The sequence below is a fragment of the Hemibagrus wyckioides genome, linkage group LG13 (genome assembly GCF_019097595.1).
Source record: "Hemibagrus wyckioides isolate EC202008001 linkage group LG13, SWU_Hwy_1.0, whole genome shotgun sequence".
Classification (NCBI taxonomy): Eukaryota; Metazoa; Chordata; class Actinopteri; order Siluriformes; family Bagridae; genus Hemibagrus; species Hemibagrus wyckioides.
Genome location: NC_080722.1, coordinates 4225001 through 4240000, shown reverse-complemented (window position 1 = coordinate 4240000; position 15000 = coordinate 4225001). Strand labels below are relative to the sequence as shown.

The 15000-nt window shown below is 37.1% G+C and overlaps 1 protein-coding gene across 5 annotated transcripts in view; it reads right to left on the bottom strand.

Moving 5' to 3' along the window:
• Positions 1–15000, bottom strand: part of thrab (thyroid hormone receptor alpha b) — a 159248-nt gene that overhangs the window by 31943 nt on the left and 112305 nt on the right. For all 5 annotated transcript variants that reach the window (XM_058405918.1, XM_058405919.1, XM_058405916.1 and 2 more), the window contains one exon: positions 1050–1111. In XM_058405918.1, coding sequence (XP_058261901.1) covers positions 1050–1111 — 62 coding nt within the window. The remainder of the gene's footprint in view (positions 1–1049; positions 1112–15000) is intronic.

Below are 15000 nucleotides of genomic sequence, written 5' to 3'. Positions count from 1 at the left end.
AGGATAAGTGTTAAACAGAAATAAAAAATGAATGTAATATATTTTAGAAACAATAATGAAAATAAAGGGCAGAATGCTTTTTGAAAGAATATTTTAATAAAACGTATGATCTGTCTCATTTTTAGAAAAAAATTAAAATAAAAAGTAGAAAACCTTTAGAATGATTTTCAAAATTTTTGCTTAAAAATAGAATCTTTATGTCTTTTAGATTTCTATCTATAAAAAACAAACTTTTGTTTTGTTTGTCACACGCTTTTGTAATATATATATATATATATATATATATATATATATATATATATATATATATATTTTAAATAGGAAAATTATAGCATTGAATATTTAGATAAATTAAAGTAACAGAATGTAAAATCTTTTATTAAGAATAGACTGCTGAGAAAACAAGAAGAAAACTTTTTTTATTACAGACAGAGTCTTTTTAAATGTATATTTTTAAATTACTATATAACTATTTTAAACAAAAAAAAAAAAAATATATATATATATAAAAAAAAATAGAATATCTTTTTTGTGTGTTGTTTAAGGAGAAAACTCTTTTTCCGGAAACAAAAAGTAGAATATTAAGTTATTTAATTAAATTCAAAAAAAGAATTTTTATTGTGAATTAAAAATGCAGTATATTTGGAGCCTATAATGTTAATTTATCAGTTTGCTCAATTCTGTATTTTTTTAAATTATTTTTTTTTGTATAATTAGAACAAAAAGTCCCACACGTTCTTAAAGCACAGGTTCTGCTTGTCACTTTGCCATGATGTTACGAATCTTGATCTAGCGCTACATCACTACATTCCCTACACTAGCCTCTGGACTGGACACAGAGTTTATTTTGCGAGTCTTTGAGCTGTTCATCTTTACACTGTAATTTATTCTGAGCTAAACGACTCGACTTCACTACGAGAGCAGGACGGATTATTCTTGTCTACGAGTCTCTCTGTCTACGAGTCTGTGATCTGATTCTGTGAAGCGCTTCATCTTTTCTCAGAGTGAACAAAGGGAATGAAGTGAAAAAGTGGGCGTGGCTTGCTTACCTGACATGCTCTTCACCGAACACTGACTATTCTTCCTCTTCCTTTTTGGGCCATTGAGCCACCTGTACATGGAGAGAGAGAGAAAGAGAGAGAGGGAGAGAGAGAGACAGATTATAACACACACAGGGCAACATAAAAGACGTGTGATTCACGCCACAGCGGCCCTGAACACTTAACTCGTCCAACCCCAGCACTTAGAGCTCCACTAACATGACAACGCTGTGTTTCACTGCACCCTCTGTCATGAGGCTGAGGGCAGATTACATAACACACACACACACTCACACACACACACGGCTCTAATGATGCATGTGCACTGTTCTGCAACATGCTAACACACACACACACACGGCTCTAATGATGCATGTGCACTGTTCTGCAACATGCTAACACACACACACACACGGCTCTAATGATGCATGTGCACTGTTCTGCAACATGCTAACACACACACACACACGGCTCTAATGATGCATGTGCACTGTTCTGCAACATGCTAACACATACACACACACACACACAACGGCTCTAATGATGCATGTGCACTGTTCTGCAACATGCTAACACACACACACACACACACAAAATCAACTAATCAAAAAAAGTAACACATAATCCACAAAGAATTCCAGTGTGATGGAATGACATGAAAAATGGAGCTCAACTGTCGTTCACAAATGAGTCATATCAGTGAGTCGACTCTTTTGAACTTTGAGAGTCGACTCACTGATGAGTCTTTTGTTATTTTGCCCCCCCCATGTTTTTTTTTAATGAAATGAAAAAAAAGTGTTTTATTCCTCTCACAGTACTGTGATTCATTTTTTAATGATTAAAGCATGACATGTCATACTTTTTTGGGGGGGTTAAATATACATTGGAAAAAATAAATAAATTAATAAAAAATAGAATAGCCCTAAAAAGATCTTTAGAAAAAATTAAATAGATTAAAAAATATTTTAAGAAAAAAAAGGATACATATAACAGAATTTTAAATTGATAAATTAATTCTGTAAAATGTTAAATAACATAATACAGAATGTAAAATTTCTTAATCTTTTACAGAAAAAATAGAATATAACCTCTTTAAAAATGTGTAAAAAGAAATGATATTTGTTTTGTTTTGTTTTATTTGTTTTCATTCAATTTAATTATTAAAAATAGAAAAAAGTTTATATATTTATATATAATTTGATTTTTGTTTTGTTTTATTCGTGTTCTATTTTATTTGTTTTTTTGTTTTGTTTTATTTGTTTTTTATTTTAATATTTAAAAAAATAATAGAATACATCTTTTTACTAATCTAGTTTATATATTATTTATTTTGTTTTATTTGTTTTTGTTCTATTTTATTTATTTATTTATTTATTTTTTAGAAAAAAAAATAGAATAAATCTTAACTCATCTGCTTTGTATACTATTGTTTTGTTTTATTTGTTTTTTGTTCTACTCTATTTTATTTTTTTAATACATACAGACAAGTATATATATATTTATATAAAAATTCTCACATTTAATATTGTGGAACATTCACAACCAATTCTCTATTGATAAATAATAATATGATGATGATGATAATAATAATAAATGCTATTAAAGCGCTGACACTGGAGACTCCTTCCAAAAAAAAAAAAATCTTCACCATATCACCAAAAATAAATAGAAATGATTATTAGAAGTAACATATTAGAACGAGGAATTCTCTTAGAGGAATCCTGGAAAATGAATCCTGACATCTCCATGAGTTCTTTTCTTAGAAATGCTAATAATTCCCTTAAAATGAAATCTAGCCCAGGTCCGTGTCTCCGTCTCGCTCCGTCCCTTATTGAATCTCATCTGAATTCAATACGATCTCTAAACCAAATTGCTGGCATGATAAAAACAAGACGCTTACCGAAACACACATTTCCTTCCGTCCTTCCTTTCTTTCTTCCGTCTTTACATATGACTCAAAATGCCACCTTTGTTCCCAGAAGCACAGAGTGTACCCAAGCACCGGACAAATCAAATTACAGACTTAAGTCCCCTTCAGCTGTGCTGACATTTCAGCGTGTCCATAAGAACGTCTTTCAAATATCATTCAATACGATTGAAAGGAATTTTTTTTTCCTCAAGGTCACAGAAGAACCGGAGAGAGTCTGGAGGATTTCTGTTCCTTTCTGTAGCAGTGCCACTTTAAATGTCAGTGGAAATGTACACACATGTATACACACACATGTATACACACACACACACACACATGTATACACACACACACACACACACACAAAAGGATCTTTGAAACTCAAATCAACAAGCTGAAGTGTTAATTATTTGTCTGTGTGACATTATGATGCTGGATGATGTGATAATGTCCTGATTTTCTGGAAGAATGGGGTGTACAAACTTTTGCACTCAGCAGTTACTCGTCTGTAAACTCAGACTGTTTTTACTCCTGATCTCTTGAGAAAGCTTCGTCTTCATTTAAGGCCACGTTGTAATATCCACAATGAGCCAAAAAGAAGTTGTGTTTTTGTTACAACGTTTGCTCACATTCTGACTCCTAAAGTGATTTCAGAAAAAGTGCAATTCTTTAGATTAAGACACACTGAGAGCTCGGAGAACCAAGAGAACCTTCCAGAATAAATAAATAATAAAAAAATAAAATTAATTAATTAATTTATTTATTTATTCTAATAAAAAGATATAAGACTGAAAAACAGAATGAAGCATAAAACAAAACAAAAAAAACAAATATTAAAAAAACATTTTTTAGAAATAAAATGTAACAAATATGTAATTTAAATGAAAATAAAAGAATAAATTTAAATAAAAAGTAAATCTCCAAAATATATAAATAGAAAAGTTCCAGGAAATAAATAAATAAATATTTACAAATAAATACATTTATTTATTAATAAATTTTAAATAAAAAATATATAAGACTGGGAAATACAATAAAGCATAAAACAAAAGAAAAAAGATAAACAAATATATATACTTTTTGCAACTTTATATATATATATATATATATATATATATATATATATATATATATATATATATATATATATATATATATATATATATATATATATATATATATATATAATATTTTTTTGGAATAAAAATGTAAAATAAAAAAATTAAATAAAAACAATAAAACGAAAAAATAAATAAAAATAATAAAAATAGAATGCTAAAATTATGTTAGTATGATTTATTGATTTATGTATGTCAATATGATTCTTGATAATATAAATATTAGTATTTTTACACACACACCCTCAGAAAAAAACCTCCTGATGTATTCAGCAGTATGTCTCTGAGAAAGTGATTTCTCTGAGATCTCTACTGTCACTTCTGGCTTCATCACTGTATCTGTCAATCATTTTTGACCCCACACAACCTTCCTGTTCAGTCACACACACACACACACACACACACACACACATACACACACACACACACACAGCCTGAAGCTGGATTTCACATTATAGAGGACAGACACTGAGTCAGGATGCAGCTTCAACCGTGACAGGCAACAATCTCCATCACAGTCACGTGTAAAGCACATCTGAGACATCTCATAGAGAGAGAGAGAGAGAGAGAGAGAGAGAGAGAGGGAGGGAGGGAGAGAGAGAGAGAGAGAGAGAGGGAGGGTTGGAAAAGAGGAATGAGAGAGATTTCTTTCAGAAAACATCATTATTATTTCACATCTAAATGGAAGAGCTACATGACTTTGCCATTAGTGGGGAGACCCCAAGTGGGCTGACATCTCTCTCTCTCTCTCTCTCTCTCACACACACACACACTCACACACACACACACACACACACACATCTTACAAAACCACCTTCAAACTTGATGCCCTATTACTCATACAGTCAGTTAACAAGCTTAAAATATTCGAGCCAAACATCAAAGTGTTCCCTTGGAGGTGTGTGTGTGTGTGTGTATGTGTGTGTGTGTGTGTATGTGTGTGTATGTGTGTGTGTGTGTGTCTGTATGTGTGTGTGTGTGCATGTGAGTGTTTTGATTCTTACCTGATGACACTGTTGGAATGTAAAATGTGCATGGCTGAAGCGTAGAGTAGCGCTGGAGCTCGAGTGAACTCGGACTGAGGCGCTCAGTCTGGCAGTGTGAGCTCACACACACACACACACACACACACTCTCTCTCTCTCATTACATAAGCTCTCTCTTTCTATTTTCAGACACTTTTTGATCTATTCTTCACACTGCGATAACGATGTACCGATTCATGGTGATTTACTACACCATCACAAAAATATCTTAATGTTTATATCATCATAAATTATGACAAATGCAGACATCTTTTTTTGCAACTTTTGCAATTCTGCTGTATTTAGCAATATTTTTTGTGTAGAAACGGTTCAGCTTTCACATTCCAAGCAAGCTGACTGTAGTGGGAAAAGAAAAAAGCTAGCTCATCTGTCTGGGAACGCTCCGAATCAACACGCTCCGAATCAACACGCTCCGAATCAACACGCTCCAAATCAACACGCTCCAAATCAACACGCTCCGAATCAACACACTCCAAATCAACACACTCCAAATCAACACACTCCAAATCAACACGCTCCAAATCAACACATTCCAAATCAACACATTCCAAATCAACACACTCCAAATCAACACGCTCCAAATCAACACACTCCAAATCAACATACTCCAAATCAACACACTCCAAATCAACACGCTCCAAATCAACACATTCCAAATCAACACATTCCAAATCAACACACTCCAAATCAACACGCTCCAAATCAACACGCTCCAAATCAACACACTCCAAATCAACACACTCCAAATCAACACGCTCCAAATCAACACACTCCAAATCAACACACTCCAAATCAACACACTCCAAATCAACACATTCCAAATCAACACACTCCAAATCAACACGCTCCAAATCAACACACTCCAAATCAACACGCTCCAAATCAACACACTCCAAATCAACACACTCCAAATCAACACACTCCAAATCAACACACTCCAAATCAACACACTCCAAATCAACACGCTCCAAATCAACACACTCCAAATCAACACACTCCAAATCAACACACTCCAAATCAACACACTCCAAATCAACACGCTCCAAATCAACACACTCCAAATCAACACACTCCAAATCAACACACTCCAAATCAACACACTCCAAATCAACACGCTCCAAATCAACACACTCCAAATCAACACACTCCAAATCAACACACTCCGAATCAACACATTCCAAATCAACACGCTCCAAATCAACACGCTCCGAATCAACACGCTCCAAATCAACACACTCCAAATCAACACACTCCAAATCAACACACTCCAAATCAACACACTCCAAATCAACACGCTCCAAATCAACACGCTCCAAATCAACACGCTCCAAATCAACACGCTCCAAATCAACACGCTCCAAATCAACACACTCCAAATCAACACGCTCCAAATCAACACGCTCCGAATCAACACATTCCAAATCAACACACTCCAAATCAACACACTCCAAATCAACACATTCCAAATCAACACACTCCAAATCAACACACTCCAAATCAACACACTCCGAATCAACACATTCCAAATCAACACACTCCAAATCAACACACTCCAAATCAACACACTCCAAATCAACACACTCCAAATCAACACACTCCAAATCAACACACTCCAAATCAACACACTCCAAATCAACACACTCCAAATCAACACACTCCAAATCAACACACTCCAAATCAACACACTCCAAATCAACACGCTCCAAATCAACACACTCCAAATCAACACACTCCAAATCAACACACTCCAAATCAACACACTCCAAATCAACACACTCCAAATCAACACACTCCAAATCAACACACTCCAAATCAACACACTCCAAATCAACACACTCCAAATCAACACACTCCGAATCAACACACTCCAAATCAACACACTCCAAATCAACACACTCCGAATCAACACACTCCAAATCAACACACTCCAAATCAACACACTCCAAATCAACACATTCCAAATCAACACACTCCAAATCAACACACTCCAAATCAACACACTCCAAATCAACACACTCCAAATCAACACACTCCAAATCAACACACTCCAAATCAACACACTCCGAATCAACACACTCCAAATCAACACACTCCAAATCAACACACTCCAAATCAACACACTCCAAATCAACACACTCCAAATCAACACACTCCGAATCAACACACTCCAAATCAACACACTCCAAATCAACACACTCCAAATCAACACGCTCCAAATCAACACACTCCAAATCAACACACTCCAAATCAACACGCTCCAAATCAACACGCTCCAAATCAACACATTCCAAATCAACACACTCCAAATCAACACACTCCAAATCAACACACTCCAAATCAACACACTCCAAATCAACACACTCCAAATCAACACGCTCCAAATCAACACGCTCCGAATCAACACACTCCAAATCAACACACTCCAAATCAACACGCTCCAAATCAACACACTCCAAATCAACACACTCCAAATCAACACACTCCAAATCAACACGCTCCAAATCAACACGCTCCAAATCAACACGCTCCAAATCAACACACTCCAAATCAACACACTCCAAATCAACACACTCCAAATCAACACACTCCAAATCAACACACTCCAAATCAACACACTCCGAATCAACACGCTCCAAATCAACACACTCCAAATCAACACACTCCAAATCAACACACTCCAAATCAACACACTCCAAATCAACACACTCCAAATCAACACACTCCAAATCAACACGCTCCAAATCAACACACTCCAAATCAACACACTCCAAATCAACACACTCCAAATCAACACACTCCAAATCAACACACTCCGAATCAACACACTCCAAATCAACACACTCCAAATCAACACACTCCAAATCAACACACTCCAAATCAACACACTCCAAATCAACACACTCCAAATCAACATACTCCGAATCTCTGCTCCTGGATGCAAGACTGGTCCTGTGCTCTGACATGTTCAAAGTAAAACAAGACAAGACGGAACAACAGAGGACAAGACAGAACGAGACAAAGACAGGAGAGAACAACACAAGACGAGAGTGAACAAAACAAGACAGAACAAGACAAAAACAAGATAGAACAAGACAAGTTTGGACAAGACAAAGACGTGACAAAACAAGACAGAATAAGAGAAAGGCAAAAAAGACAAAATGAGGCAGAATAAGACAAAAACAAGACAGAACAAGACAAGATAAGACAGAACAAAAAAGACAAGATAAGACAGAACAAGACAAATACAGGATAATACAAAACAAAATAAGACTGATCAAGACAACATGACAAAATGAGACAGAATTAGTCAAAATGGAACAAGACAAAAATATAAGACAAAACAAAACAAGACAGAACAAGACAAAGAACAAATTAAACAAGACAAGACAGAACAAGATCAAGACTAGTCAGAAAACACAAGACAAGACTGAACAAAAAAGACAAGACAAGATGGCACAACAGAGGACAAGAATGAACAAACCAAGACAGGTCAAGACAAAAACAAGATAGAACAAGACAAGCGTGAACAAGACAATGATATGATGAAACAAGGCAGAATAAGACAAAGACAAAAAAAAAGATGAGGCAGAACGAGACAAATACAAGATAATACAAAACAAGATAAGACTGAACAAGACAATATGACAAAATAAGACAGAATGAGTCAAAACGGAACAAGACAAAAACATAAGACAAAACAAAACAAGATAGAACAAGACAAAGACAAACAAAGCAAGACAGGCCAAGACAAAACAAAAAGACAGGACAAGACAAAAAAATAGAACAAAACAAGATAAAACAAGACAGAACAAAACAAGGCCAAGACAGAACAAAAAGACAATACCGAACAAAAAGACAAGACAGAACAAGGCAAAGATAAGACAGAACAAAAAGACAAGATAGAAAAAGACAAAGGCAAGACTGGACAAAAACACAAGTCAGGACAAGACTAAGACAAGACTGAACAAAAAGACAAGACAGAACAAGACAAAGACAAGACTGAACAAGACAAAAACAAGACTGAACAAGACAAAGACAAGCCAGAACAAAAACACAAGACAGAACAAGACAAAGACAAGCCAGAACAAAAACACAAGACAGAACAAGACAAAGACAAGCCAGAACAAAAACACAAGACAGAACAAGACAAAGACAAGACAGAACAAACATAAAAGACAGGGCAAAAGCCAAGAAGAAGACAAGACAATACAGAATAAGACAAAACCAGAAGACAGAACAGAAGAAGACAGTTTAATATGCTGTATATATTTATGGGGATAATTACTGTAATTTGTGTTACTCAGTAAAAGTTGTTGTTTTCTGCACAAGAATACTGCAGGACTCTCATATCTGTGTTCTTATAGTGTGTGTGTGTGTGTGTGTGTGTGTGTGTGTGGTTTGTGTGTGTGGTGTGTGTGTGTATGTGTAGTTTGTGTGTGTCTGTGTGTGTGTGTGTATGTGTGTGTGTATGTGTATGTGTGGGAGGTGTGTGTGTGTGCGTGTGTGTGTGTATGTGTGGTTTGTGTGTGTGTGTGTGGTGTGTGTGTGTGTGCATGTGTGTGTGTATGTGTGGTTTGTGTGTGTGTGTGTGTGTGGTGTGTGTGCGTGTGTGTGTGCGTGTGTGTGTGCGTGTATCTGTGTGTGTATGTGTGTGTGGTGTGTGTGTGTGTGTGTGGTGTGTGTGCGTGTGTGTGGTGTGTGTGTGCGTGTGGTGTATGGTTTGTGTGTGTGTGTGTGTGTGTGTGGGGTGTGTGTGCGTGTCTGTGTATCTGTGTGTGTGTGGTGTGTGTGCGTGTGTGTGTAGTGTGTGTTTGTGTGTGTGGTGTTTGTTTGTGTGTATGTGTGTGTGTGTGTGTGTATATGTGTGTGTGTGTGTGTGTGTATGTGTGTGTGTGTGTATGTGTGTGGTGTATGTGTGTGTGTGTGTGTGTGTGTGTGTGTGTGTGTGTGTGTGTGTATGTGTGTGTGTGTGTGTGTGTGTGTGTGTGTGTGTGGTGTTGTGTGTGTGTGTGTGTGTGTGTATGTGTGGTGTGTGTGTGTGTGTATGTGTGGTGTGCGTGTATGTGTGTGTGTGTGGTGTGTGTGTATGTGTGTGTGTGTATGTGTGGTGTGTGTGTATGTGTGTGTGGTGTGTGTGTATGTGTGTGTGTGTGTATGTGTGTGTGTGTGTGTGTGTGGTGTATGTGTGTGTGTGTGTGTGTGTGTATGTGTGGTGTGTGTGTGTGTGTGTGTGTGTGTGGTGTATGTGTGTGTGTGTGTGTGTATGTGTGTGGTGTATGTGTGTGTGTGTGTGTGTGTGTGTGGTGTGTGTGTGTGTGTGTGTATGTGTGTGTGTGTGTGTGTGTGTGTGTATGTGTGTGTGTGTGTGTGTGTGTGTGTGTGGTGTATGTGTGTGTGTGTATGTGTGTGGTGTGTGTGTGTGTGTGTGTGTGTGGCGTATGTGTGTGTGTGTGTGTGTGTGATGTGTGTGTGTGTGTGTGTGTTGCAGTAATCCTGCTTTGGGGCAGTGATTGGGAGAGGGAGATGGGATTAAGATGGATGCAGTATACAGATAAACACACACACACACACACACACACATACACACACACACACACACACACACACACTGACTCAGCCTGAAGGAACAGGAGAGAAACGCTGAAGCCCAAAATAATAAAACCATGTAGTGTGAGTTCTGCAGAATTTTACCCTTCAGCTGTGTATGTGCACCTTACAGGGTTCTGTACCTTATACTGCTTTATAGATCTCTCTCTCTCTCTCTCTCTCTCTCTCTCTCTGTCTCTCATTCTGACTGTCTCATTCTCTGTATCTCTCTCTCTCTCTGTCTCTCTCTCATTCTCTCTCTCTGTCACTCTCCCTTTTATTCTCTTTGTATCTCTCTCTGTATCTCTCTCTTAATCTGACAGTCTCCCTCTTTGTATCTCTCTCTCACACCCTGTATCTCTCCCTCTCTCTCTTCGGACTCTCTCTATCATTATGCTTGTCTTGCATGGTCTATATCTCACTCTTTATCTCTTTCTCACTCTCTGTATCTCTCTCTCTCTCTTATTCCTACTGTCTCTCTCTCTCTCTCTCTCTCATTCTGACTGTCTCACTCTCTGTATCTCTCTCTCTCTCTCTCTTATTCCTACTGTCTCTCTCTCTCTCTCTCTCTCTCTCTCATTCTGACTGTCTCACTCTCTGTATCTCTCTCTCTCTCATTCTGACTCTCTCTCTCTCTCTCTCTCTCTCTCTCTCTCTCTCTCCCTCTCTTTATGTGTATCCTTTTCTCAATCCATCTCGTTCCATTTCTCTCTGTCTCGGTCTGTCTCACTTTCTGACTGTCTATCTGTGTCTTCCTTTTTCTAACACTTCCTTTTCTCCAAATATTGCTCTCTACTGCTCTGTCATCTCTCTCTCTCTCTCTCTCTCTCTCTCTCTCTCTCTCTCTCTCTCTTTCTGTCTCTCGGTTTTATAAGCAGCTTATTTTAGCTCCAGTCTAAATGTGTGCTGGCGTACGCCGCTGTCCACGTGCTCCTCCTCTTCAGAGAGAACCAGACAGATGGAAAGAAATCGTGTGTGTGTGTGTGGTGTGTGTGGTGTGTGTGTGTGTGTGAGGGCATGTGATATTAGATAAGATGGTAATTAAAGGAGGGATGTGCTGGATGCTGCCACTGGAGGCCACTGATATCTCCACAATTTCTAGAATTTAGCTACAAACTCCTACATTTCTTTTTCATTCTTTTTCACGTCTCTTATGGGAAATCAAATTTCTACAAACTCTGTAATGAGTGTTGGTGTGTTCCTGAAAATGTGTAGATGAACAACGGTGCAAAGAGGTGAAAATAAAGTCCTTTAAACTTGGGATTTGAGCTGTGAGGAGCTGTAAGGAGTTTAAGGAGCTCTGAGGAGCTGTAAGGAGTTTGAGGAGCTGTGAGGAGTTTGAAGAGCTGTGAGGAGTTTGAGGAGCTGTGAGGGATTGTGTGAAGCTGTGAGGAGCTGTGAGGGATTGTGTGAAGCTGTGAGGAGCTGTGAGGGATTGTGCGAAGCTGTGAGGAGCTGTGAGGGATTGTGAGGAGCTGTGAGGGATTGTGAGGAGCTGTAAGGAGTTGTGAAGAGCTGTAAGGTACTGTGAGGGATTATGAGGAGCTGTGAGGGATTATGAGGAGCTGTGAGGTGCTGTGAGGAGCTGTGAAGGATTGTGAGAAGCTGTGAAAGATTGCAAGGAGCTGAGAGGAACTGTAAGAAGCTGTTAGAGATTGTGAGGTGCTGTGAGGAGCTGAAATGAATTGTGAGGAGCTTTGAAGAGCTATGTAAGCACTATGAGGGATTGTGAGGAGCTGTGAGGAGCTTTAAGGTGCTGTGAGAGATTGTGAGGAGCTGTGAGGAGCTATGTAAGCACTATGAGGGATTGTGAGGAGCTGTGAGGAGCTTTAAGGTGCTGTGAGAGATTGTGAGGAGCTGTGAGGAGCTATGTAAGCACTATGAGGGATTGTGAGGAGCTGTGAGGGGCTGAGAGGAATTGTGAGGAGCTTTGAGGAGCTATGTGAGCACTATGAGGGATTGAATATTTCTGCTTCACAACCTGGTTACACTCTGCACCCTCCACACTGTTTGCTGTGTTAATAATTAACATCCTGTTGTACATAACGACACGAGCTGTTATAAATGTCTTATACAGTCACTGTGTTTTTGAACCTGATCCAAGGTTCATGCATTATCATGTCACAGATTTCTGAGATATCAGATAAGGGTGTTGACTTTCTCTTTCGGCTCTGTCTCTGTGTCTCTGTAGCGTGTCTATAAACATCACTCTGTGATTATTATTCTAAGAAAAAAATACAGTCTGTGAATTTGAACCAGTGACAATTCTTACATAATTCCCTCATACATAAATCGGCGCTAATTACCCCGATAACGAGGGATAAATTCAACAACTATTTACTTCCCTGCAAAAACAGTGAAGCAGATGAGATTATGAGATTATTTCATAACGTTTTACTAATATCAACATCTCTCTCTCTCTCTCTCTCTCTCTCTTTCTGTCTATAATTGTGTAATTATTATTATTAGAGCTGATTATGATTGACAGCTACATGCTTTCCTGAAATTATGAACTGAAGTGGCTCGATAAGCAAAATGTGGCGTAATTAAACTCACTGATACGGTCTCACAGCTCAAAGAGACAGAGCTGGAGCGGAAGATAAACATGTCGGTTCACATGGCGTTCTCCTACAGTTGCTGAGGAAAATGAAGTTTGCACAAACCATATGACAGAGAGGAAGATTTAAAAAGAAAAAAAGCCAGAGGGAGCGCAAATGATCCGAGACTGGTAGACTGAACTGGAAGAAGATTAGCACTCGTAGCTTCTGCTCTATGTCTGTTTACACAGGAGTCAAATCATCGATATCTAATTGATGAGGACTTGTACAAAATGGAGGGCGGAGTCAAAGAAGTTAGAGTTACGGACATATATGGAGTTTTGTGCAGAATGCGGAGGAATTAAATGAGAGCTTGAATTAGAGAGTGAGCAGAAAGAGAGAAATCCAGATTACTGAATCTGAATTATTATAGTATGTGAACGCAAGAGACTGACTTCATGGTGAATTTTACATTCACATACATTTACACATTATTATTATTATTATTATTATTATTATTATTATTATCATTATTATTATTATTATTATAGGAATGTATATTTTGGAAATTATTGTATATATTAAAACATTATTATATTTCAAATTCAAATTCTTATGTTTATTATTATTATAATAATAATTATTATTATTATTTTTATTATTATTATTATTAAACAGAGGTATATTTTTATTGTATAAATTATAATATATTTTTGTATAATATATTTTATAAATTAAAGCATTATTAAATTCTTTTTATTTATTATTATTATTATTATTATTATTATTATTATTACTATATGAAAGCATTATTGAATTCTTTATTATTTATTTATTACTATTATAATTATTATACAGATGTATATTTTAGAGATTATAGTATATATTTAAGCATTATTAAATACTTTTATTTTATTATTTTTTTATTATTATTGTTTATTTTTTACTTTATTTTTATTTTATTTATAATTTTCTCTTATTATTATCTTTTTCTTTTTAGCTTTTCCATTTCTGGGTGTAAATGCGAGGTGATTTATTTCAGCCTGAACCATTGGAATGACGTGTGTGTGTGTGTGTGTGTGTAATATCAAACTTCAGACTTTTCAGCAAAGCCTCTGGCTTTGAGATGAGATGAGATGAGATGAGAGCCAGTTGACTAGCAGTTAACTAGTCAGGCAGATAAGTTAGTTTCTCTAGCCATATTGAGCTACTTGTAATGAAAGTGGGATATATGGGCGTGTCTAATTAGCATGCTAATGACTGTTCTTGAATGTTCAGGCTACATTAATGTGAGCGTATTTTCGAACCTGAGCATGAGATATTAATTCAGTTGAGATGCAGAGGGGGGCATCAGGATCCAGCTCAACACACACAGACACACACACACACACTCAAAGAATCGGATTTCATATTCCAGACTGAGGAAAGGAAAAGAAGGAGGAGGACAACGAGCTGGCAGGGAGAAGAGTGTGTCAGGAACAGGAATATAAAGGAGAAGCACACTGGTAAAGGTGGAAAAGAAGATGAAATGAAAGAAAAAAAAGATGGAAAGATAAGACGACGATGGATAGAATATGGAGGAGAGCTGAGGTGAGAGCTGAAATGGAGGATGGATGAGACAGGATCTGAAAGTGCACTGTGTAAACACTGCAAGAGGAAAAGAGGCTGTGTGTGTGTGTGTGTGTGGAGTGGTAAAGGATTCACCCAAAGCTGCATCTTAAACAGATATAACACAAGGCTCTTTGTGTGTTCGAGCTGCCTGTCA